Source organism: Alnus glutinosa, chromosome 3 (assembly GCF_958979055.1).
Source record: "Alnus glutinosa chromosome 3, dhAlnGlut1.1, whole genome shotgun sequence".
Taxonomy (NCBI): Eukaryota; Viridiplantae; Streptophyta; class Magnoliopsida; order Fagales; family Betulaceae; genus Alnus; species Alnus glutinosa.
Genome location: NC_084888.1, coordinates 21,841,355 through 21,869,143, shown reverse-complemented (window position 1 = coordinate 21,869,143; position 27,789 = coordinate 21,841,355). Strand labels below are relative to the sequence as shown.

Sequence of the window (27,789 nt, the reverse complement as noted above, 5' to 3'; positions counted from 1 at the left end):
AACATAAATGCTGTCTCACAAGGGACAACTCATTGAGGACTCTAAAAATTTGTACCTAGTTCTGAGTAAAACAGCCCGGTTAAGAATATTGTACTATTTGCCAAACTATTGAGTTGTTTCTTTAATTTATTTATTTTTTAATATTAATAAAATGTGATTGTGATTTAAAGTAGAAAAATGTTTGTAATTTTTTATATAGAAAAGTAAAATCACATTATTATTTTTATAATTTTTTTATTTAAATAATAATAAAAAATTATTAATTAGATCTAAAATGTGAAAAAAAAAAATAGAAATTGATTTATTTTTGAGAAGTGAAAAATGAAAATTATTCTATTTGAAATTTGAAATTCAGCATTAATTATTAAAGTAACTTCAACATACCATTTTTGAAAGATTATTCTATCTATAAGATTAATGAATAAATCATTATGAGATAGGACCATAAGATTAATACATTGTCATAACTTCCTTAGTATGATAGACCGATAGTATCTAATAATAACATTTATATTATATAATATAACTAGATAAGCATTAACATATTATCATTATAATTCGCATATATAGGAGATATAACTATGGGATTATTAGATTCTATAATAAATATACATTGTGTCATATGACATAAGATTTAATATCATATAAATTGTTAGATCATACTTAAATTTAATCAAATGAATTGTTCGATCATATCACCTAACTATTGTTCTTAGATCATAATACATTGTTAGAACTTGGATCACACTTAATTACACAATAATACAAAATAATTATTGTTGATATGATTATTAGATTATACATTGTGCCGTATAACATGAGATTTAATATCATATAAAATGTTACATCATATTTAAATTAAATCAAATGAATTGTTAGATCATATCATCTAGCTATTGTTATTAGATCATAGTATATTGTTATAACTTGGATCACACTTAATTATATAATAATACAAAATAAGTATTGTTGATATGACTATTACATTATATAATAAATATATAATGTGCTATATCACATAAGATTTAATATCATATAAATTGTTAAGGGTGCGTTTGGGAATGCGATTTCGTAGACAATAAGTGCGATTTTAAACCAAATCGCAGAACATAAATCGTTTGGAAATTGCGTTTTTAAAAATTGCGATTTGAAAACGGAGAAAATCTGCTTTTTCAAATCGCAGATAAGATGGTGCTTTTTTGAAAACGCAAAATTTTAAAGGCTAATTTGCGATTTTAAATGCTAAACTGCGATTTTGCCAAACGCTTAACTGTGTTTTTAAAAATCACTTTTTTCTAATCACACATTTTAAAATCGTGATTTTAAATCGCACTTTTTGAAATCGCAAACCCAAACGGATCCTAAATCATAAGCATTTCATATAAATTCTAGTGATAATACATACGATCATATGTACTTGCGGAGCAAGCCTTTTCTGGATGATTTTATAAAAGATCTATGATTTCTCAAATATATATATATATATATATATATATATAATAATTATACTTAATTTGTGATTATAAGAAACACATTGTTGATTTTAATGCTAATCAATTGATTTGGGATTATACCAATTACATTGTCATTGTATATGATATAATTATTTGAATAACACAATTAAGTATCAAGATTTTCATTAAATCATATGATTAACAATTTATTGTTAATTCAACAATCATTAGATATTTAATTATTAAACTTAGAGTCTTAGTCTCTTAGATCATATAAGATATAATCATATTAATTATCTTTTATAATTAAATTATATATTATATAGATACTTATAGATATAACTAATAATTATATATTGTATAACATTAATTAATTATTGTTAATTAATAACTGATATATTAAATAAGTTATTTTTATCAATATATATGCATATATTTATTAATAAAATATATATATATATATATATATATATATATATATATTAAAAAAAAAAAAGGTAATCGTGTCTGGCGGGTCACCCACGGGTGACCCGTGACACGACCCGTTTAACTGAGATAAACGGGTCATAAACGGGTCTCTCAAATACACATTAAGATGTTGACCCAAACCCGTTTGAGGTAGATCCAAACCCGCTAATTTCGTGTCATGTTCGTGTCGGGTTGTCGTGTCATGTCAAAATTGCCAGCCCTACTTTTAAGGGATGTAAATGTTTCAGATGATTCTTGAATGAACTTATTTCAATCACCAAAATATTCTTTGAAAATGAAAAACAAAAGAAACATACTCATTAAAAATGACCTAAGAAATTAAGGGCATGTTTGGGTGACAATTATTTTTCAAATACTATTTTTTAGAATCCAAATTCTACTCAGATTTTGTCCAACTTTTTCTAATTTTGTCTCAGGTATTCAGTCATCCCAACCATAATTTCAAAAAACAAATTCACTCGGTATTCGCAATTTTGAATATTTTTAAAAAAAACCGCTCACCGAAAAGAGCCCCAAGTTGCAAGGATCAATCCAGAAAACATACAATCTATGTAGAAAGATGGTACTAATACGGGATATAACACAATTCTAATGCAAAATTGTGACCTTCAATAACAATTTAAGCACCATTGGGTATGTTGCTAATCTATGCGAGTGACAACTATTTAAAAAGCGAGAACTACGAAAAACCATGGCTTTTTTTCCTCTTCAACATGGTGGTATTCACTGTTCTAAGGTAGTTAAAGGTAGAAATCAGTAACCATCATTATACCAAACTGATATGCAAACCATGTGCTCTCATTTGCCACACATATACATACATGATCTTGAACTGCTTTCAATTAGAGGCCTTGGATGCTATAGATATGAGCTCAATGAATGACTTCTCCTTAATAATTACTTGGGTGTTTTAGACATTATTTCAATTCCACTAGCTTTCAGCCTCAGATCACCATCATTTCTCTTCCTCTCTTTCTTCATATAGCTAGGCTGAACTGCACGAGTTGGATCTGCTGTCGGTGTCGCTATTTAGAGACAAAGAGGATATGGGAGTGGCGGTGAACTGCTTTGACTTGGAGGAGAAATTACCGTGGTTAATGGAGAAGAAAAAGCAAATCCGGAGTCATTGCAGCGGCAAGGTTAGGAAGATGAAGCTAGAGTTTCCTAGATTTTGGAAGAAGCTTCTCGGGCTCCTCAAGTAAGACTTGGACCGGGTTTCAATCGTGCTCCAGTTCTTTGGGCTGGACCTGAAGCCCAAACTCTCTCTAGGTGTCAGGAAGGCTCGGGTTGGGTTTAAGCCCATTCTAAAGAAGGCTAGAGGGTTCGTAACTGCGGGGCGTGAGCTCATTTCTGTAGTTTCGAAGTCCGGTTTGGGTCCGGGTATGGTTTCAGATCCGAGTACAGGTCTACATGTGGTTTCGGACTGGGGTTCGGGTCCAAGCACCGATTCTCTTCTTATTCATTTTCCAGCTACTTCTGGGGATTCCTCAGCAGCTATTCAGGAGGAGATTCTCGCTAACCAAACGGTGATTAACCCCCCAGGTACACGGTCATGTGGATTTGGGGGGTGGGCCGAGGACGTCAAAGCCTCTAAATTTCTACTTCCGCAAGTCCAAGGCTAAAAGAGGTCCGAAGGTGGTTGTCAGATACTCTAAGCCTTACGGGTATGCCCCCTCCAGCAGCTCAGGAGGCTGTGGCGTTGGAAAATGTTGATGCTAGGTGGTGGAAGAGGAGGGAAGCAGGGTTGGTTCTGGGTGCTGGTTCTGCTTTGGGTTCTATTGGTTCAGGGTTTTCTCTTTCCCAATCTTCGCCTAAGGTGGGTTCGCCTGAAGGAAGGGCTCCTCCAATATTTTTTTTTTTTTTTTTTTTATAAGTAAGAGAAATATCATTAAAAAGTGCAAAGCGCAATCAAGTACACAGGAAGTATACAAGAAAGGCATCTAAGACGAAGAAAAAAACAAAACAAGGAAATCATTAAAACTAATCACTAAAGGTGCGAGGAACACAGCCGACCAAGAGTATAAAGAATGAAAGAAAAAAGAAATGAGTTCCTCAATGATTCTTTCTTTGTCCTCGAACTGTCTATCATTGCGTTTCCTCCACAAGCACCACAAAAGGCAACAAGGGACCATCTTCCACACGACCGCACTCCGAGAGCGACCACCCGTCCACCAGCAAGCGAATAAATCTACTACCCGAAGAGGCATTACCCAAGACAGACTGAAGCAACTAAAGATGGCGTTCCATAGAGCGCATGCAACCTCGCAATGGAGAAGAAGGTGATCCACCGACTCCCCATTCATTTTGCACATGCAACATCTATCAATCACAATGACACGCTTCTTTCTGAGATTGTCCAAGGTGAGGATCTTCCCTTGCGCTGCCGTCCAAGCAAAGAAAGCCACTTTCAAGGCAACTTTGGTCCGCCATATACTTTTCCATAGAAAATAAAAAGCCTCTTTGCAAGCAAGAGCCTTATAGAAAGATCTAACATCAAATTTCCCTTTGTGAGAAGGAGAACACCAAAGCTGATCTTCCCCATCACAATCCACTCTGGTTGAGTACAGCAAAGAAAAAAATGAGGCCAAAACATCCACCTCCCAGTCGTGGACCGCTCGAAAGAAGCTAACATCCCACTGATGGGACCCGCTTACCACAACCAAATGGTCTGCAACATGTGCATCCTTGTCACACGCTATATCATACAAAACTGGGAAAACTTCCTTAAGGGGCACCTCACCACACCACACATCGTCCCAAAAACGGATCCTAGATCCATTTCCCAAAATAAATCTGGTATGGCTACAAAGCAAACTCCACCCCTTCCTAATATTCTTCCAAAGCCCCACTCCATGTGACCCAGGGGGGTCTAAAGAACACCAACCAGCCCAAGTAGAACCGTACTTTGCATCCACAACAGATTTCCACCAAGCCTCTCTCTCATGGGCATAACGCCACAGCCACTTCCCTAATAGAGCCTTATTGAAGATCCTCAAATTCTGGATGCCCAAACCACCATTTGAAATAAGAGAACAAACCTTGGACCAATTAACCAGATAAAATTTGAATTCTTCACCTATGCCACCCCACAAGAAATCTCGATGCAGCTTCTCTATACGACTAGCAACACTGGAGGGAATAGGGAATAGCGAGAGAAAGTACGTAGGGAGATTAGAGAGAGTGCTTTTTATAAGGGTAACTCTGCCACCCTTTGACAGATACAGCCGCTTCCAGCTAGCCAGCCACCTCTCAATCTTACCAACTACCTCATCCCAGCTGGACTTAGCCTTAAAAGGAGCCCCCAACAGAAGTCCAAGGTACTTTAAAGGAAGAGAAGAGACTCCACAGCCCAAGATGCCAGCCAAATCCATATTATCCACATGACCCACAGGAACCAAAACTGACTTAGCCAAATTAATCTTCAAACCTGAAACAGCTTCAAAGGACAGTAATAACATACGAAGATAAAGAAGATGATCAGCATTAGCCCCACAAAAAACTAAAGTGTCGTCTGCAAATAACAGATGAGAAATGTTGATCACTCCATTGCAGCCAGAGCCCACAGAGAAGCCAGAGAGGAAGCCCCTTTGAACAGCAATAGAGAACAACTTACTAAGGGCCTCCATCACGATGACAAACAAGAGAGGCGACAGAGGGTCACCCTGTCTAAGACCACGAGAGCTGCTGAAAAAAACCATAAGGGGTGCCATTCACCAAGACAGAAAAACGCACCGAAGAGATACAATGCGCTATCCAAGAACACCATCTCTCCCCGAAGCCACATCTTCTCAACATATACAATAAGAAATCCCAATTGACATGATCATAAGCCTTCTCAATATCCAGTTTACAAAGTAACCCTGGTTCACCTGATTTGATACAACTATCCAAACACTCATTAGCTATAAGAACAGAATCAAGAATTTGCCTTCCTATCACAAAAGCATTTTGGGGATTCGAGATAATCTTCTCCACAACCCTTCTAAGTCTATTAGCAAGAACTTTAGAAATGATCTTGTAAACACCACTTACAAGACTAATAGGCCGAAAATCTTTAAGATCCACAGCCCCAAGCTTCTTTGGAATTAAGGCTATAAAAGTGGCATTAATGCTTTTGACAAACTTGCCATGAGTGTGAAAGTCCTGAAATCCCCATGAGATCAGTCTTGATCACATCCCAACAGTCTTGAAAGAACGCAAGAGTGAACCCATCAGGGCCTGGAGCCTTATCACGATTCAACCCTTTAACCACCTCTAAGACCTCCCTTTCCTCAAAAGGAAATTCTAAGGAAGAGGGCTTCACCCGCATCCAATGTGTCAAGAGCAAGGTTATCCATCCTAGGCCTCCAACAGAAAGGTTCTGCAAAAAGAGACTTACAAAATTGAGCAACATGATCCCTAATAACCTGCTGATCGGAAGAAGTAGAGCCATTGACTGAGCGTGACTCTATGGAATTGGACCTCCTATTCGAGTTGGCTACCCAATGAAAGAATTTAGTGCATTTATCACCCTCTTTAAGCCAAAGAACCCTAGACTTCTGTCTCCAACTAGTCTCCTCCTGTAAAATAGAATTCTCCAGATCTCTGATGACCCACATTTCCTCACCTTTTCTTCGGGAGTTAAGCCACGTTGTTCCTCCAAACTATCGAGAGCACACAATTCTTCCATATGGATTTTTTTGCAGAACTCCACATTACCAAACTCCTGTTCGTTCCATCTTTTGAGATCATTCTTTAAAGCCTTAAGCTTTTGAGAGAAGATGAAGTTGGGCGAGCCTTGAAAGCGATAAGACTCCCACCAAAGACCTACCCTATCCACAAACCCTTCAGCCTTTAACCACATATTCTCGAACTTGAACGGTCTAGAACCCCAATGAACGCCACCACAATCAAGAAGAATAGGAAAATGATCAGAACACAGTCCTAGAAGCCTTCTCTGTAGAGTACTTGGAAACTTGACTTCCCAATCTGGAGAAACAAGAAATCTATCGAAATGAGACCAAGAGGGAATCTCCTGATTATTAGACCACGTAAATGGCCCTCCCGCAAGAGGAAGATCCATAAGATCCTGCTCGAAAATAAAGTCCGAAAACTCCATCATAGCGGCATTAAGACGAACGTCTCTAGATCTTTCAGCAGGAAAGCATGTGACATTGAAGTCACCCCCAATGTACCAAGGTAGCTCCCACCAAGAAGAAAGGCCAGCCAACTCATCCCAGATAGAACTTCTGGGAGAGTCCAAGTTAGGACCGCAGACCCCAGCGAAAGCCCAAAAGAAGTCATCAGCAACGCTTCTGAAAGAACAGGTAACAACAAACTCACCCACATACACATCAATCTTCTCTACAATCCTTCTATCCCACATAATCAAAATACCACCAGAGGCCCCGCGAGAGGCTAAGTAGCACCAATCAACAAAGTGACAACCCCACAGACTTCTCACTAAACTATTAGAAATAAATTCCAGTTTAGTTTCTTGCAAGCAAATAATATATGTCTTCCATTGCCTTATTTCGTTTTTGACTTTCAACCGCTTGTCACCCTCGTTTAACCCTCTAACATTCCAAGAAAGGATTTTGGGCTTCATAATAAACCTCCAAAAGCCCTACCTTTGCACCTACCATGAGAGGTGCTGCCACTATGCGCGTCATAATTAACAAAACAAGTTAATCTGTTTAATTCCCTCGTACCTTTGATGCTCAACCTCGGGCTTGAACCCGCTACCTTCTTATCAGTATTGTCGATGATAGCCTCAAACACAGCCGAAAGCTGACCTTCATAGCCATCGCACGTAATCCCCACCAAGTGGCTATACGCTAGAACCGCCTTCAAAAAACCCCCTGGAGTCTTCTTACCAGAAACTCCCGAAACCTTGTCAATAAAAGACAAAGGTTCAGGCTCTGCCTCTAGGATTAAAGCAAGTTCCATCCCATTCCTGAATCCCGAACCAAAAGAGGGGATGTGGGTCAACGTAGGATCAAACGAAGGAACCCGAAGGAACCATAGAGTCTGAAGGACCCGAACCAGCCCAAACAGTCAACGCATCAACTGAATCCCTCGAAACTTTGGCAGAAACAACCGGGACTATGGGAGAAACCTCCGGAACAAGGATGGGCATGTCTGGCCCAGAACTCAGAACCAAAGGGGGAGAAACGCTTACTGGAACAAGGACTTCAATGGCGAAAGGTGGACCTCCGGTGACCTCCGGCAACTTTGAAGACAGACCCATCTTCTCAAACGAACCCGTTTCCCCCTCCAAAAGTACTTCGTCAAAAACTAGCCGTGAACCCCGCTCAAAATTAGAATAGTAAACGGCAAGCTAGCTCCTCGGAGCAAGGGTACCGGACGACGGAAAACCCAACCCACTAGAGATCTCTGGTGTTGCCGGAGACTTATCTAAACCACCAATGCCCTTCACCGGCGACAAACCCTCCACAAGAAGCACTACCCGATCTTTCAGGACAAAAGCGTTGGGCTTCGGATCTTTCTGAACCCAACGAAGCCTCCTCTTTTTCTTAAGTTTATTCTTTCTCTTCCGCCCATTTACATTCGGCTTCAAGCCAGGCCCAATCTCAAGAAGCCCTTCACAAACCCTGCTAAGAGCTTGGTCCACATCAGCCTTCAACTTCTCTAGCTGGCTTTTCCAAATCAAAAGAGAGGAATAGATGTTCATCTCTCCTGTCAGCTGATTTCCTGCCAAAATTTCCCCATAGAAGTAACCTGTCTTGTCTCGAGCAGTAGAAACCATCTCAGCCTTCACAAATTCTGAACCACAACAGTAACAATGGTCCTTACCCAAAGGATTCACTTGAGCAATCGGCAGCTTCTGCTCCTCCGGGCGATCACCACGATCCTTAGCCAAAGGAACCTCTGGTTTAGACAGCTTCCTCTCCACCTCGAAGCAGCTGGGACCTGAACGCAAAACTTCAACGAAGGAAGGCGCACCATCTTTGCTGAATGATCTAGCAGAATCTACAGGGTCAAACCCTCCAATAGCACCATCACCATCCCTCCTTGTCTTCTCTCAAACTGTTGCAGGACGAACCACTCCAAGCCTAAGACGGACTTTAAGGAAAGCACTGATCTTACCTAAATCAAGGACAAAACTCCTCCAGCCCCTCCCATCACAACCTTTTGGAATGAAAATAATTCCTCTCCTACCGCCCACACCAGACTGCCACTTCAAGAAACCTTCCAGCTGCATTGCCACCTCGTCTAACGATGAGTACCTTAGACCCCTCCCTGAAGGACCTGATAAAGTCCTTCTCCCCCGGAAACCACTGCAAGTTCTCCATTGTCGAAGCCAACCACCCTATGCTTTGAGCATTAAGAAGAACCAACCCGAAGAAATACTTCCTCCTTTCTTCCAATCTCACCACCGAGGCTCCTTCTAGCACCGTGAACACAAAAGTCTTGGCCTCCACGCAACACCACCTCTCCATAGCTCAAAGGAGAGAGAGAGAGAGAGAGAGAGAGAGAGAGAGAGAGAGAGAATTCCTTCAATATTATCCTTGGAAGATTCAACGCCTAACGAAATTTTTTAAATCAAAAATGAATATTTGCGAACACTGTGGACATCATTTGAAAATGAATAGTTCAGATAGAATCGAGCTTTCAATTGATCCAGGTACTTGGGCTCCAATGGATCAAGACATGGTCTCTCTGGATCCCATTGAATTTCATTTAGAAGAGGAACCTTACAAAGATCGTATTGATTCTTATCAAAGAAATACAGGATGAACTGAGGCTTTTCAAACAGGCACAAGTCAACTAAATGGTATTCCAGTAGCAATTGGGATAATCGATTTTCAGTTTATAGGGGTAGTATGGGATCGGTAGTTGGCGAGAAAATCACCCGTTTGATCAAATATGCTACCAATCAATTTTTACCTCATATTTTAGTGTGTGCTTCTGGAGGAGCACAAATCAATATAACTAGACTTGATCTTGACCTAAGACGAAATAGGACTCCTACTTGCTTGCCATAGCCTCTTCCTCGTGAGCTACGCCCATTCCAATCGGAGTTTTTCCGTTTTCCCGGTCAAAATGGCATATCATACGAGACATCAAAATAGTGCAACTTTCATCAACCCCCGGGATTTTTGGTTGTGACTCAAATTCCTTTAATAAATGGGAATTAAATCATGCAACTTTTCATCTCCCTCTACTCTGAGTCAGTATAAGCGCAAATGCATGGACATGAGGAAGCCGAAGTTGATTGTGGGTCAAGGCCAGCACGATGATGTGGGCTTTCTCAGGCAAGAGTTTCTCAAGTCAAGCTTGTCCTCTCCTTTTCTTGCAAATCGCGGTGATTATGAGTCATCCCACCTCTCTCCTTCATTGCTTGAGGTTCCTTCTGCGGGTGGTGTCCAGCCTCTCTCTCCTTTGGAGTGGTCTCAGTCATGTTCAACGGTGGGGTTCGGGTCCAAGGGACAAGAGGATAAGACTATGGCTTTCCTCTTTGCCCTTGATGAGGAGCATATTCGGGAGGATAAGCTTGTGGGTTGAAAGCTTTAGGGGCTTAGGGGTTTGGTTTGTTGTGTGGGATGTTGTTTGGGGCAGGTCGGTGTTAAGGTGTTTGTTTCTCGTATACTTCGTGCATACTAAGGATACCTTACATTGTTATTTATAAAATTTGCATTTACTTATCAAAAAATTCTCCATGATTTGATTGCCAGATCTTATTCCTATTTATTTCTGATAGTAATCTGCAATAAGTACCTTTCTATAATAGTTTGTAATTCTTTTCTATTAAACCCATGTAAACGAATTAAGGATCATAGTGGAATAAAACAGTATTCTTTCCTCCTTGTACCCAACTTTTGTTCTTCTTCCAACTTGGTATCAGAGCAACTAAATCCTTGCTTTCAATCTAGACCACTATGTAAAAACATTGTGTCGGTTGCTAACATTAGCATAGAGCTGAATTCTTCAGTCTTGGCTCCGTCAAGGGCATCAAGCAAGTGGAGGAGACCTGGAAGTGGTGGAAAAGATCTACAGATGAGAATGAGATATGGGTTGTTGTTTGTTGAATCGAGTGATAAAGATAGAAGTTTTAGGGTTTTCGATTGTTTTGGGGTGCTTTTTGAGCAAAACTGAAGTGTTCTATGCCAGCAGTCTAATCTCTGGCAGCTACATGCAACGGTTCTGATTAGGGAGAAATATGATAGGACGTTTAGGGTTGAATGGAAAACGACCAATCGTATAGTAGTAAGTGTAACAACATGTCCTATACCATTCAGCAACGACAAGTCATTTATCAATGCTCAAATGACAAGTAAGGCCTATAAATGACAAGTCATTTAGCAGCAGCAGCAGCAAGACAAAACAAACAAACAAACAAACAAACAAAAAAAGAAGAAGAAGATGCCGCTTGGTGTTTGAATTGACGTTTGAGTTCTATCTATTTTGGTTTACTACTCTTTAATTTTCTTGAGCCCGAATGTTGGGTATTGGAGCTATCTCGTTGAATGTCTGACTCAAGATGTTAGAAAAATGATTTAGACCTCTGAAACTCACAAAAAGAGGATGAAGAGTCAGTTGAGCTCCCACAATGAGAATCTAACTCTCCATACATGATGTTCAAGATGTAGGGAGGATTGTTGGAAACTTCGTGTTTGTCCTACAAGGGGTCGAGGGGGCCATTCAAGGGTGGAACCAGACTTCAAGCCAACCATACTTCTATGGTAGAGAAGACTGTTTCCACACTACATTCTAGTTCTACTCTGTTGGTACGGGTGTTTTAATCAATGAAGAAGTAGCCACACTTCGTCCACTTATGTCTCAACTGGAATCATCTGCTACTGCATCCTCCATCGCTTATACAAGTAATTTGGTCACGGCTATGAATGCATCTGATACTCCATTTGACCATTCTTGGGTCATTGACTCAGGAGCTTTCGATCATATGATTGGTATATGAAGACAAGGGAACAACTTATGCATATTTTGACAAGGGGAGTGTCTAAAAATGTTCTTCATTCAACTTTATGCAAGCTGAGCATGCAAGTCATCTTTGCCTCAACTTGAAGGGGAGTGTTGAAGATGGAAACTTACGATACGTTGAGTTAATACTACCTTATTTTACTCCTCTTTATTTCTAATTGTAATCTACAAACGTACCTTGTTAAAGATATGCGGATGATCTGATTATGATATGATTTCACAGATTTGATTTCCATATATTTCCCATTTATTGTATTTTCCATATTAGATGGTATTGCTCATATTTATAAATGCATGTAATTGTATCCGTAATATCATCAAGGAAAAATAAGATTGTTTCTTCCCCTACTTCTTCATCCTTTTTTATTCTCTTTCAATTCCAACTTTCCTTATGCAGTTTTCTCTCTTTCAATTCCAACTTGGTATCAGAGCAATAAAATCCTTGCCCCAATCCAGCAAAACACAGGGGAATATTGGGCCATACGGTCTCTAATGTCAGTCATACAAATGTCAACGTCAGCATTAGACCAAATCCTTCAAGCGCTCTGTCAAGTGCAACAAGGGCTCCTGTGTAGACATTTGAGTGTTTCTTCGTTGGGGTATACCGTAAAGTGCAAGAGGCAAAGTAATGGAGGAGACCCACATTATGTCAAATGCAGCCTACGAGCGATGCAGGAGATTCACAAATGAGATGTGAGATTTGGACTGTTTTGGTTGTATCAATCGATAAGATAGTTTTTTCTTCGTTATTCAGCTAGTTCTAGGTGTTTTTATGGGTGGATTTTTTACACACGGCTTTGAATGCATCTGCTACTCCATCTGATGATTTTTGGATCGACTTAGGGGCCTCCGATTGTATGACTGTATACCTTCCTTGTTTTCTTCTTATAATCTTTGTTTCGACGAGGGAAGGGTTAGAATAGCCGATGGTTCTTTATTGTTAGTGTCTGGTAAAGGATAAATTCATGTCACACCCTCCATGGTATTGTTGTTTGTCCAAAATATACCAAATTTTGCAGCCAATTTACTGTCCATTGCTCATATTACCCATGAGTTCAATTGGAAAGTCATCTTCTATTCTAATTATTCTTTTTTCTAAGACCTAGTCACGGGGACAATAATCAACATTGGTAGCCTGAGTGATAGTCTATACTATCTGGATTCTCAGCCCACAACACAAGGTCAGCTCACATAGGCTTATCACATTGTTTGGTCAAATGACTCTGCAGCAAGGTAGTTGTGCCTAAATGTTTTGAACCCAAATTTTGCTAGTGGGGTTACGCATCTTGGGGAAGATTTTAATATTGTGAATGTGAAATATTTGACTATGGTAATTTGAATGTCATTGGGTGATAACTTTTTATGTGACTTGCATATTTTTTAAATATCCCAACATTTAGAATTTTATTTTTGATAATTTTGTGGATGAATTTCTAGATGGTCAAAAAGGGGTTATTTTGATAATTACAAAATTCTGAAGGGTTGCTTCATTTCTTTACTCTTCTGTTCTTCGCTTCTTCCTCTCTCCTCTTCGAGTATTGCAACCTTATCTTGGGTTAGGTTTCTGATGTACAAACACAAGTGCATGTCAACTCTCTTTTGGAGATTGTATGGGAATGTTGAAACTCTAAAATTAATATCGAAATGAACTTTTAGCTGAGGTTTATTTTCAAACCTTATTGTGGAAACGGTATTCTGTTTAAATTTCTTAGTTTGTGTTGGATATGGAAGTCAAGAATATTGTTCGATGTACTGTAGAAACCTAGAACTCCAGCTTGTTTAGTGAAAAATTGAGTATGCATTTTCTTTTTCTGTGAGAAATGTTGCATTAATAGCCATTATCATGTCCATCTTTGGTTGAAAGAAATTTTGCAGAATAAATGGTGTTGTATTGTGGGCAAATATTCTACCTTGATAGAATAGTTATTTTGGAAAAAGTTTACAGAATTTTCTTTAAAATGAATGTTTTTAGCACACACCATGCCTATTTGGGGTTTAGGGCATGCCAGAATATCCATGCTTGCTAGTAAGAACACACCTGATTCTGGGTCAATGTTCCTGTCTTATCGCTGCAAATTGTCGTTGCAGAGCCCATGGTTTCACAAGCTGAAAGCCTACGCACCTGCACATTTACAGGTGTCAAAAAGAGGTACTATAAAGGTACAATTTTATAATAATATATATATATATATATAAGTAAAGTATATTTCAAAAAGCGCAGAAAGCGCAACCCATAGTACATAAGATGTATATATAATACCCCTAATTCAAAGAGAAAAGAAAGCACATATCTATAAAATCAGAATAAGAACGCTCAGAGATAGACTGTATCTTCACTCTCCACATAACCAAGGTTTGTATCACCAACTTTTTCAAGTTAATCAAACCAATCTCACAATCTTCAAAACTGCGTACATTCCGTTCCCTTCATAGACACCAAATGAAACACAAGGAAGCCATTCATTAAATCAGCATCAACGTCTGGTTGCCCTTTTGCCCCCTACAACTCCCCAACATCTCTTTCACCGATCGCGGCATTACCCACACAACACCAAACAGCTGCAAGATCGTACTCCACAATTTGTAGCAACCATACAATGCAGGAACAAATTATCAATGGACTCTCTAGAACTCTTACACATATAGCACCACTCCATCACAATAATATTCCTCTTTCGTAAATTATCCAAAGTTAGAATTTTCACTAAAGTCGTCGTCCACACAAAGAATGCCACTCTCGGGGGAACCTTAACTTTCCAAATATATTTCCACGAAAAAGAAGACTGTATAGGACTAGATAATACGTTATAGTAAGACTTCACTTCAAATAATTTTCTTCGCCCTGGAATCCAACAAATTTTATCCTCTCCTTCACACCTTACTTTAAGAGAAAACATCTCAAAAAATCTAGTAACCACCTCCACCTCCACCTCCCAATCATGTACAGGTCGAATAAACAAAATATTCCACAAAATTGTGCCATTTTGTCTCTGAATATTCTCCTCCACCCATCCTTGCCACATGCAATAAGAAACAGCTCTAAAAAAAGTCTTCAAAGGTAACTCCCCACACCACACATCATGCCAAAACAAGACTTTAGAACCATCCCCAACCTCATATCTCACATGGGCCACAAAAGCATCACATCCCCTCCTAATAGATTTCCATTCTCCTACCCCAAAAGAACCCCCAACCTCCTTTGAGCACCAACCACCCCTCATACTCCCAAATTTAATAGTAACCACCTTTCTCCAAAGAGTATCCATTTCCATAGCAAACCGCCATAACCCCTTGCCCAACAAAGCTCTATTAAACCGAATCATATTTCTCACTCCTAAACCCCCCAAAACCTTCGATGAACAAATCGTAGACCAATAAACCAAGTGGAATTTATTTAAACTCATCTTCAATACCACCCCAAAGGAAATCTCTCTGAAGTTTTTCCAAACAATTGGCCACTCCTATTGGAATATGGAAGAGAGACAAAAAATATGTAGGTAAATTCGAAAGAGTACTATTAATCAATGTTACCCTCCCACCCTTAGATAAATACAATCTCTTCCACCCCGCTAGTCTTTTTTCCATCTTCTCAATAATGTTATTCCAAATATTAGAATCCTTATACTTTAACACCCAACGGAAGACCCAAATACTTTATAGGAAGCAAAGCCACACCGCACCCAAGAATGCTAGCCAACTCCTCCACATCCCCTACCTCACCTACAGCAACAATCTATATATATATATATATATATATATATATATATATATATATATATATAAGAGCAATTTATGAGGAACAAAATTGACATGGATACTTGCCAAGGCTTTATCTGCCATCATTTTCCGCATCGAGTAAGCTAGGCTGTCATGGAGTTGAAGTACGGAGTCAGAATTAAAAAGAATCATAGAGATTAAGAAAATTAACGGAGTAGCCTTAGCCCTATTCTAGGTGCAGTGTGAAACAAAACGGTGGCTCACTTACGTCAAGGTAACAGCCAAAGGAAGGCCTTCAGGCACTGCAACAACCACAATGGTGACCTAATGGGTTCTATAATTAGTGAATCACAAAAGAAAAGAAAAACATAGTAAATGAAAAATTTTAAAAAGGCGACATAACAAAAAATTTAAAAATCCACTTACTGCAATTGTGAATATTTTAATGACTCCATCTACTATGCTACTAACGCTAGTCTTGCCATGCACAAATTGGGCTTTTCCTTCTGGATTTTTTGTATATCCAGTAAAGTACCTATAACTCCAGATCAGATTGTAGCCAGTAAAATGGCCTTCAACTCTTGTAACAGCATATGAACTATTTAATGATATACAATTTTACCTGACCAAAAGGACAGCAAGCACAAAAACAGCTACTGAAAGCCCAACTATGCCGATAAAAGTTGCAATTCCATTCAATCGTACCTATCACAGCTCACGAAAACATATATTGCACACAATTTCCATAAGGTAGTGAAAAGCAATAATATTTCAGGAGAAGGAAAACCTGTAACGGAGTCTCTTCACCAGTATCTTCCGAGATACTTGCCATCAACAATCCCCATTCCGTATTGATCCCAACACCAGTTACCTGCAGATAGCTTAAAAGGGTGAATCTTCATAGTCTTAAAGATGAAATTTGTTTTAGAATTATGATAGAGAAGCTACATCAGGATCAAAACGTTGAGGTAAAGATTACTGGATGGTCTTATGCAAGTAAAATAATACAAATATGCTACTGTAGTAATTACATACATGAACAACAATAATGACAATGTATTTCACTTTACACAAGGATCCAAAAGAATATGCAGAACATGGAGTAAAAATCAATTATATGACATTAGTCAAATTCTGTAAAAGAACATGCCCTACGCTTCAATGGAAACCATGTGAAATCAATAAATTAATAGGAAATTGGGAAAAAGAGTATGACACTATATTTACCAGCATGGTACCAACACCATCTGCTACTTTGCAACCAGACATCAAAAAAGGTGCTTTCTGATCTTTGTGGACCTGCACAAAATGCCATACATAAGAATAAAAAGGATTAAGAGTTTGATATTTAATCTACAAGAAGATTAAATTAGCTCACAGTCTTGCTTTCTCCAGTCATGCTAGATTCATCAATGGCCAGAGAATGACCAGCAATTAAGATGCCATCAGCAGGGACCTATGCAATCCCAAATAAGAAATGAATAAAGGATTAAATTCATTTTTCCTGCAGAACAAACTCAACAATTAAGTTCCTCACCTGATCACCAATTTTCAGAGGTACAACATCACCAACAACAATATCAAATATCGAAATCTTTACTGTTCTACCACCTCTCAAGACCTGCATATAGTTTCAATGTATATAATAAATTAAGCATCCCCGAAATGAACATTAATGTTTTCATACCATAACAGTACACACCTCCAATAGAATATTTTGCTTTTCCTGATTTAAATTTTGAAACTGAAGAGATTGTCGATAATCACTAACAGCTGGTTAACAGAACCCAAAAAAAAAAAAAGGATCATTAGTCTGGTAATAGAAGATAATGAAGAGAAGGAAAACTTGAAGTTTCTCCCATTTTTGAAATAGGAACCGCTGGAAAGAAGAACACCAATAGAGTTAGGAAAGCTTGGAACTCTAGTGCAAATTTGTCTACTCCTAAGCAACACGAATAAAGAACCTACCACAGTCAATCTAAAAATATCAGCTGCATATGCATTTTTTCCTCACTAGAACATAAAATAAGAACAATTCGATTTAGATGCCCAGAGGATCCTCAATTTAACTGAAATTAAGTCTTACTTTGAGTTTGAGTTTTGGTTATCAAGAGGATGAAAGAAAACAGAGCATGCATCTTTATAAGCCATTTAAGAACCCAATAGAGTCGCAAGTTTCATGGATTTCTGTACTTTACTTCCATCCAAATGGCAATCAGTTGACACATTTAACTAGGGAAAAATGAGAATATAAAATTCCATACCTGTGACTATTATAACAAGAAAAACAGCAAATGCAATGCTTCCCCCATCATACCATCCTTCTTTCAGACCCTGTGAGAAATATTAAAATACAAAATGCAGAATACCTCGGTTAAAGAATAAAAAATAAAAATAAAAATAAAAAAAAAAAAAAAAAGGGAGAGAGAAGGGTTAAAAATGCTAACAAACCAAGATGATTAGAGGAACAAGCACCATAAGAGTGAGTGAATGGAAAGAGGAGAGGAGGAAAGACAAAACGTAGAATTTGATTGTGACCAAAAAAAATATGAAATCATATTATACATAGGATATAAACATCCTACAAACTGAGTTGTAGGAATTCATCCAACCTAGTGTCTAAAAGTGTCATATGTCCCTTGAGCATATGAAAAGCACTTTTTTTTTTTCTTAATGCTATTAAAAAAGCATGTGAAAATCTTTTGTGGGCTAGCTGGGTGTTCCTATTTACACTTCCTGTGTACTTAGGGGCGCTTTTCGCTTTTTTAATAAAGTTTTCTTACTCATAAAAAAAAAAAAAAAAAAAAAAAGCATGTGAAAATCACATGCAATTAAAAAAAATAATAATAATAAAATGTGCTTCTCACATGCTAAGGGACACATGCCACTTTTAGAGATTGGTTGTTGGAAAATCCCTACAACACACTTTGTAGAAAATTTGTCCATACATAAGCATAAATTCAAGAGTAATAGGACCAAAATGATTTTATTATTGTGAACACTAGGTTTTAGGTCTTCACATGCATCAAAATGCATAGTGATAAGATTGATACATTCCTCAATCTGAAGATTTCCAATGTACAATGCCAGGTGCTTTCATTAGCATCCCATAATATGTCTAACAAAACTGATGTAGAACCAACAAAAATCACACGGTGAGAGTAGGGAAAAGAGCAGAGAAAGAAGCTAAAAGGGGAAGGAAGAAAGAAAGAAGAAGTTAAGAGGAGAGAAAGAGAGAGAAATATACTAACAACTAAACCCTAATCTAATTGACTTTGGGAAAAACCCATTTATTGAATTACAAAAACACCCTAGATGATTGAAAATTAAATAAAACATAAAACTGAGTAAAAATAAACCAATTAACTAATAGGACCTAAAGAAAACTACAGGAACCAATACTACCAGAAAATTTAAAATATAGAATTGATCTCTGAAATTAAATAAGACTAAACTAAAGTTAAATCCGTGTCTCGCCCCGTTGCATCAATCTCCCCTAGTTAGAGAAAACTCGACCTCAAGTTTTGAAATGTTGAAAATATATGCTCATTAAATTTTGGATCCAAACCCAACCTCTCAAGTCTCAAAAGTGTCCAATCAACCTCGGTCTGACATGTAGGCTATGCAGCAAGCATCCAAAACAACTTTTTTTTTCTACGCCAAACACAAACTACTAGTAACCAAACAGAGGCAAGATCTCTTCAAAACAACACAACATCTCGCGTCCAACTATCAACACAACCCTGGGCACCCAATTCAGCGCCTGCCGGCTACAGTGACAGCGCGAAGGCAGGACAGGTCTAGCAGGGGTTGGCAGCGCGGGGAACAAGCGGTACTGCCAGGTGCGGCTCTCATAATCACAACATTGTTGGTCGTCAACCGGCACGGTGGATCGTCGATCAAAGTGGGTCGGCAATGTGTGGCAACTAAGGAGGTCACCAAGGGAGGACATCGTGCGTGATGGTGTGAGACTAAAGGCTGTAAAAAGAGGACCCGTGACAGCGGCGCTGGCAAGATGGACATGTGACAACGCGATGGTGTGTTTGAGTGTTTGGCTGGAGGTACAGTTATGACAAACGAAAGAACCACCAGTGGCTGGCGATGTGGTAGGTTGCAAAGGGTCGATGGTGGATTGTGGGTTCTGAGTCGGGTTGATTCCGGTGTGGGTTTGTCAACAAGGTTGGGACTTCGGGTTGGGGTTTTGTTGAATGGAGGTGGTGATGGGTTCTTGACTTTGCACTGGGGATTTTTTGAGTTTTTTTTTTTTTTTACCGGTTGGTGGATCAGGTTTGTGTAGTGGTTATAGGTTGGGTGTTTAGGGCAGAGAGAATAATGGGCACTGGTTTCAGAGGACCTTGATGCTAGGGTTTGATAGTAGGGATATGTCAAAACTTTTCTTGGGTTAACAGCAGCACAACGTAATCAAAGGACTGAAGTTTGCTCTGATACCAAATTTAATGTAGAACCAAAAATAATCAAAAAATTCACACGGTAAAAGTACGAAGGAGAGGAGAAAAAGGGTAAGGGGAGGAAAAGAAATAAAGAGCAAGAATCAATTCCACATTTTTATTTCATCAAAGTCCGCCTCCATTGGAGTACAAAACACACTTAAATGGACAAACGCTAAACCCTAATCAAATTGACCTTGGGCAAAGGCCATTTATTGAATTACAAAAAAACTATTGACTCTCATTTTTTTTTTATAAGTAATTGTAATTCAATTCAATAAGAGCGCAGAGGGGTGCAACCCTTATACACAGGAAGTATACAAGAGAGCCCCCAAATGGGACGAGAAGAGAATAAATTTAAAAAGTCTAATTAAGTAAAATCATTCAAGCAATGATGGGACGCTATCTAAATATATAACATATTAAGCAAACGCTTCCGTAACTCCACCATTGATGTCTCTACATCTTCAAAGAGCCACGCATTCTGTTCCCGCCAAATACACCACGATAAACACAATGGAGTTAACCGCCAAGCTTCTTTAGCACGACCATACCGAACCGACGCACCCCAACTAGTCAGCAACTTCAACACCGTTCGTGGCATAACCCACTCTACCCTAAATAAGATAAGAATGCAACTCCAAAGATCACGGGCGACTTCGCAGTGAAGCAACAGATGATCAATAGACTCCTCATTCTTCCTACACATACAACACCACTCAATCACTACGACATTCCTCTTACGCAAGTTATCATGCATCAAAATTTTACCCAAAGCTGCTGACCATACAAAAAAAGCCACCCTAGTTGGAGCCTTAACACGCCAAACACTCTTCCACAGAAATGGTGGGCCATTTTTCCTAATAAGCACTCCATAATAGGATCTCACCTCAAAAAAACCCCTTTTAGAGGGGTTCCAAACTAACTTGTCGCCTTCTCCAAGTCGAACCGAAGTGGAGTAAAGCCGCTCAAAGAAAGAAAGAACCATCTCTATCTCCCAATCCTGGATTTGCCTCATAAAAAAAACATTCCATTGAATAACTCCGTTATGAACGACCAAGTTATCAACCATCATTGCATCTTTGTTCCTCACAATACTAAACAGAACTGGAAAGCACTGCTTCAAAGATCTATCTCCACACCACCAATCATGCCAGAAACTAATATGTGACCCATCCCCCACCTCAAAACGAACAAAATTACAAAACTTCTCCCATCCCCTCCTAATATGTTTACACACACCCACTCCAATGGAACCCGACACCTCTTTCGAACACCACCCCCCCTTTAGACTCTCAAATTTTGCGTTAATCACCAATCGCCATAAAGCCTCCCTCTCCAAACCATATCTCCACAACCATTTACCCAGAAGAGCTTGATTAAACTGGATGAAGTTGTGAACTCCCAACCCACCTGAATGCAAAAGAGTACAAATCCTGTTCCATTTCACTAAATGAAATTTGGCCTCATCTCCAATACCTCCCCAAAGAAAAGCCTTTTGAATTTTATCAAAACGATTAGCCACCCTCACTGGAATAGGAAACAGCGACAAGAGATATGTAGGAAGATTGGAGAGTGTACTTTTAAGAAGAGTCAGCCGACCACCCTTTGACAAATACATAAACTTCCATCCAGCCAACCTCCTTTCCATTTTCTCAATAACACCATTCCAAATAGACATAGATTTGTAAGAAGCATCCAATGGCAAACCCAAGTATGTCAATAGCGAAGAAGCAACCCGACATCAAAGTAGGTGAGCCAACCTATCGACATCCTCTACCGCACCAATAGGAACCACTTCTGATTTTCCTAAGTTAATCCTTAAGCCCGAAGCTGCCTCAAAGCAAAGAAAGATACACCTCAAGATGTCGAATCTGTTCTTCTTGCGCAGCACAAAAAATCAAAGTGTCATCAACAAACAGTAAATGATTCACAACTAAAGCCTCGTACTCCCTGGATCCCATTGAAAACCCTGTCAAATTGCCCTGATCCAAAGTGGCAATCAACATCCGGCTCAAAGCCTCCATAATAACCACCACAAACCAAAAAAGGAGAAAGAAGATCTCCTTGTCGCAAACAATGAGAGCTAAAAAAAAAAAAAAAAACCCGATGGGGTTCCATTCACAAGAATATAAAATCTCACCGTAGAAATACAAAAACGAATCCAAGCCCTCCATTTTTCCCCAAAACCACAACGGTGTAGCAAATAGAGCAAGAGATCCAAATTCACAAGATCATAAGCCTTCTTCAGATCCAACTTACACAGCAGCCTAGAATCCCCTTATCAAATTTGGCTATCCACACATTCGTTGGCAATAAACACCGAGTCCAATATTTGTTGACCACCAATAAATGCATTCTGAGAGTTGGAGATAATCTTGTCCAAAACTAATTTAAACCTATTCACGAGGACCTTTGAAATGATCTTGTAAATCCCCCTACCAAACTAATAGGGCGATAATCTCTCACTTTCATGGCACCAGCCTTCTTAGGAATCAAAGAGACAAAAGTAGCATTAAAGCTCTTTTCAAACTTGCCTCGAGCATGAGATTCTTTCAAACTATTGACTCTCTAAATTAAATAAAACATAAAACTAAATAATAATAACCCAATTAACTAATATGACATAAATAAAACTATGTTGACCAATATTACCAGAAAATTTAAAAAGAAAAAAGAAAAAAGAAATAGAATTTATCTCCAAAATTAAATAAGACTAAATTAAAGTAAATTTCGTGTCTCGCCCCTTGCACCCCTTGCATCCTTAATTGAAGTAGAGCTAACAAAACTCATAAAAACCACATGGTGAAAGTAGGGAAAATAGAGGAGAAAGAAACCAAAAGGGGAGAAAGAAAAAAGAAGCTAAGTGGAGAGAAAGAGAGAAAAAAGAAGCTTAGAGGGGGAGAAAGAAAGAAGAAGTTAAGGGGAGGGAAAGAGAGAAAGAACGAGAATCAATTTCACATATTTTTTATTTCATTAAAGTCTACTTCCATATGGAGTACAAAATACACTTAAATAGACTAACAACTAAACCCTAATCTAAGTTACTTTGGGCAAAGCCCATTTATTGAATTACAAAAACACCCTACTGAAAATCAAATATAACATAAAACTAAATACTAAAAACACAATTAACTTAGAGGACCTAAATAAAACTACATGGACCAATATTACCAAAAAAGAAAAATAGAATTGATCTCTAAAATTAAAGAAGACTAAATTAGTGTATAATTCATGTCTCACCCCATGCACCAAAAATTTTGTAGATGCAAACTTGTCAAGGTCTATGATGTGATTCAACAAGAATAACTTTCTCGGAATTTAGACGGCAAATTTGCAGTTGTATCCTTAGTGGTCTTGCACACCATTAATGATAAGATGGAAGTCAAATTTGTTATATTGATGCAGTAAATTTGTACTTGCACCTTTGGTGACCTTTCTTACCATTAATATTGTATGTGCTCTTCCAACTGATATTACTATAATGTGTGGTTCCTCCTACTTCTTTTTAGATCACTTGTCTTTTTGGTTTTTACAGTATCGCAGCCAGTAAGAAAGATTCACAACAAATTTAGGAGCTTGCTTGCATCTAGAGACACAGGCATAGTCCACACTGTATAAAAATGTAACATCTAAATAACAAAAATGGGAAGGTTAAGCACACCTCTGTTTTTATTCCAAGTGTCAATGACACAACTGCAGCTATGACCAAGATTATAAGGGTTAAATCTTGCCAAGCTTCCCACAGGAACCTCTGCAGCAAACAGAATGGGAATGAAGTGATAGCTACTCAATACTAAATGAAAAATATTTTCGGTTAAAAAAAAATCAGTAAAATACCAAGAAACTGCGCCCTTTCTTCTGAGGATAAGTGTTTGATCCAAATGATTTCCTCCTTCTTAACAAGTCAGTTTCATCCCCATTGATCCCTCTATCAAGATTTGTCTCCAGTAATTCAGATAAACCTTTAACCTGTTAGAGGACGTAACCATTGCCATGATGTAAGCTTAGTCTACAGAACAAAATTACATTAACAACGAAAAATAAATTCATAGATGACTTGCCCCTCCGTATTCTTGTAAAGCAGAAATATTATGATCCCTTGTCATAGAAGCAAGTTGTTCAAGACTGACTGCATAATCGCCAGTTGGAGTTGAGGTTGTTGCCGTGGGACCTAAAACTAGATGATTCAAACATAAGCTAAAACAAGGAACAAGTAACTTGGATGGCATGAGCAGCAAAATTCAAATATAAATCTATGGTTATAAAAGTCTTAAGAGTCAACGCCATTCAACTATAACATAAAGATTAAATTTGTAAAGAAACGTTGGCATAATAAACAAGAAAGCATAACTTGACCATTGATCATAATGCCAAGAGTGCTATAATAAAGTACAGATATAAATAGACTAAAGAATAAATATTAATTGGAAAACCATCATATACATGTTACATTAGCAGTGGTTTATTCATGAGAAGTGGTCTTTAGAGACAATGGTTCGAACATCTGCATTCTCATTTTAAACTGGTATAATGAAGCATCAGTGCATCAAATGCCAAGACTACTAATATGATAGCCTGAACAAATTCTTAGAAATTTTATATTTCAAAACTCATACTATATGTTAATTAAAGAATGAGAGAAACTAATAATAATAAAATAAATAAATAGAAAAGAATGAAAGAAAGAATTAGAGAAAACTACCCATATCAAAGTAGTCCATAGATGATCTCTTAGATCCAATCTCTGAACATAAGGTTTATTAAGCTATTTATTATAAAAGTATTATTTTACTCCACCAAAGTATATAAATATATGGAGAGGGAGAGGGCAACAGGTTAGTTTGGAACCCTTCTAAAAAGGGTTTTTTTGAGGTGAGCTCCTATTATGAAGTACTGATTAGAAGAAATGGCTCATCTTTTCCGTGAAGAGTATCTGGCGTGTTAAGGCTCCGACTAGGGTGGCTTTTTTTGTTTGGTCAGCAACTTTGGGTAAAATTTTGACGCATGATAACTTGCATAAGAGGAATATCGTAGTGATTGAGTAGTGTTGTATGTGTAAGAAGAATAGGGAGTCTATTGATCATTTGTTGCTTCACTGCGAAGTCGCCCGTGATCTTTGGAGTTACATTCTCGTCCTATTTGGAGTAGAGTGGGTGATGCCACGAACGGTGTTGGAGTTGTTGACTAGTTGGGGCGCGTCGGTTGGGTGTAGTCGTGATAAAGAAGTTTAGCGGTTAGCTCCATTGTGTTTATTGTAGTGTATTTGACAGGAACGGAATGCGCGGCTCTTTGAAGATGTAGAGACATCAATGGTGGAGCTAAGGAAGCGTTTGCTTAATATGTTGTATATTTGGATAACGCCACATCATTGCTTGAATGATTTTACTTTTGTAGACTTTTTTAAATTTATTCTCTTCTCGTCCCATTTAGGGGCTCTCTTGTATACTTCATGTGCATAAGGGTTGCGCCCCTCTGCGCTTTTAATGAACTGAGTTAAAATTACTTATCAAAAGAAAAAATATATATATCTAATATGTATTAAATCAGCAATTATCAAGAAATTTGAAGCTAATAGGAATTAGTAAATTTAATCATTAAGTAATATTCTAAAACTCCCCCGCATTTATGGGTTCAGGCTCCTCCTTAATAAGTGGAACTCAATACGTTGAATACTTAACTAAAATGGAACGTAAAGTGTGGAGTCAGAAATCAAATTCAAGAGTCAAAACTATTACTCTCATACCATTTATTTGAATTAGAAGTAAAGTGTAAAGTCAATATTCAAACTCAAGACCATCGTTTTGATTCCATATTAAATTACTTATTATCTCAAAAACTTTAACTGATAAATAATGATGAATTGAGCCAATTAACTAATATTCTAACAACACTCATTTATACATGTAGCATAGTTATTCCAAAATATGACTTTATATTGTGGCTAGCTTATACCAACGTCCAAAAACTATATGATCATAAAGTTTTAATCAAAATAGAAATAATTATATAGCTCTCAAAGTCATCAATGCATAGGAAGACATCAGATTAGGAAAAAAAATGAAATGATGCAGAGTAAAAAGTCCTTGGTGGACTCAAAACAAATGTTGGAGGATTTCGTTTTTTAGCCATGTATTTAAGATTAAAGTCTGCATATATACTGCAAAGTGGTAGTTAAGGGATGATTACAATTTAAATTTTTTTTTCCTTTTTTTTATGAATGATTACAATTTAAATATATGATTCTGTCAACAAAGAGAACTGATAATGGTTTGCAGTGCGAGGAGCAGCAGGTAATAAATTGTTCTTCTATCTTCTTTGTCTATTTCTCCATGTCATAAGTGCAAAAATTTCAGAGTCCCATATTCTCTCTGTCTTTTCCTTCTTTTTTTTCGTTTTTTTTTTTATAAGTAAATGAAATTTTATAAAAGATGAATATGCCTCTAAGGATAATGGAAGTATAGAAAAGGACGCAAAAACAGTGAGAGCAAAAAAGACGAGAAATAAGAAAAGAAAAAAACCCACAAAGACCCAACCACAGCAGAAAACCCAAAGCACCCCAACAAAAACCAAAAAACCCTCTATAACATTACATCACAGCAACCTTCTTACTTTTGCCCCAAGTAAAACCAAGACTCTTAGCATCATAATTGATATCGCACTCAAGGTTAAGAAGTTCTCTATTCCCTTTAACCTTAGAAGTGGAGACTGGGACCTCAAGATACTGCCCCTCAACCACTTGAGCCATGACATCCAAAAAGCCTTTTACATTCCCCTCAAAGGAAATCCCCACAGTTTGAAGGCACAACGCAGCGTCAAACACTGCCCCAGGAGAACCTACAACCTCTTTGGAAACACCTTCCCTCGAAGATTCACCCACCTCAACTGGCGGGGAAGAATGGCTGCGCAGGAGGAGGAACCCACGCCGACAAAAGCTAACTGGAGGCTCCCTAACTGCCACAGACTCCAAAGGTGGCGAAGGATGATGGCCCAGCGGAGAAGGAGAGGCCATGATCGCCGCCAAAGACTCAGTTAACAAAAACTTGTTCAGCTACGCATCATTTGGCTTCCGAGAATACCTTATCACCGATTGAGACTTCGAAGGATAAATAAGTGCCCTAGATTCCAACATCACGGAAGCGAGAGATGAAGTCGTTCACCTAACTCTTCTGCCCCTAAGAAAACACTAGGAAAAGCTAACCCATAGTCTGCTTTCCAAGCCTGGGGAGAAGCAGGAGAAGCTTGCTGCGAAGAACACAAGACCCCTAAGAAGTAACGAACAAAAACTAGGTCTGGGGCAAGTGAACCAAGGCCCTGGCTCATGAACTCCAAAGAAGAGAGGGGAGGGACTAGTGAAGAAGGTGCTGGACCTGATATAGGAGAGACCTCACCTGGCTTGGACAAAGACCCAGCAAGACCAGAAGCACCACCAGCGGAATCTGGAGACACCGGAGAAGACAACTAACTAGAGGACACTAACTGGGACGAGAAACGAAAACCCACTGAAGCAAACCCGATCGGGGGCGTCTCAAAAACTGCCGGAGAGGCCACCGGCGCACCAGACGACCGGCCTAGAGAACCCATTGCTTCCAGCACCGGAGAAGAGGCTGCTGAAGGCAAGGAGACGCCCTGACCCGAGAGATCAAATCCCACACCCATTAAGAAAGAATCGGAACTAGAACCCAGAACAAGACCCGACTTATTGGCCTTCTTAACACTAGGACTAAAGCCCCATT

General features: G+C 38.5%; 1 protein-coding gene across 3 annotated transcripts in view; it reads right to left on the bottom strand.

Annotated features, from left to right (window-relative positions):
* The window catches only part of LOC133863539 (calcium-transporting ATPase 9, plasma membrane-type), a 93,749-nt gene that overhangs the window by 53,330 nt on the left and 12,630 nt on the right, over positions 1-27,789 (bottom strand). For 2 of the 3 annotated variants that reach the window (XM_062299518.1, XM_062299517.1), the window contains 14 exons: positions 24,118-24,233; positions 23,894-24,025; positions 23,718-23,807; positions 17,870-17,939; positions 17,308-17,378; positions 17,143-17,226; positions 16,984-17,061; positions 16,833-16,904; positions 16,393-16,476; positions 16,228-16,310; positions 16,032-16,140; positions 15,874-15,929; positions 15,711-15,753; positions 13,927-14,010 (listed from right to left, as the gene is read on the bottom strand). In XM_062299518.1, coding sequence (XP_062155502.1) covers positions 13,927-14,010; positions 15,711-15,753; positions 15,874-15,929; positions 16,032-16,140; positions 16,228-16,310; positions 16,393-16,476; positions 16,833-16,904; positions 16,984-17,061; positions 17,143-17,226; positions 17,308-17,378; positions 17,870-17,939; positions 23,718-23,807; positions 23,894-24,025; positions 24,118-24,233 — 1,172 coding nt within the window. The remainder of the gene's footprint in view (positions 1-13,926; positions 14,011-15,710; positions 15,754-15,873; positions 15,930-16,031; positions 16,141-16,227; positions 16,311-16,392; positions 16,477-16,832; positions 16,905-16,983; positions 17,062-17,142; positions 17,227-17,307; positions 17,379-17,869; positions 17,940-23,717; positions 23,808-23,893; positions 24,026-24,117; positions 24,234-27,789) is intronic. The other variant, XM_062299519.1, reaches the window with a different exon arrangement.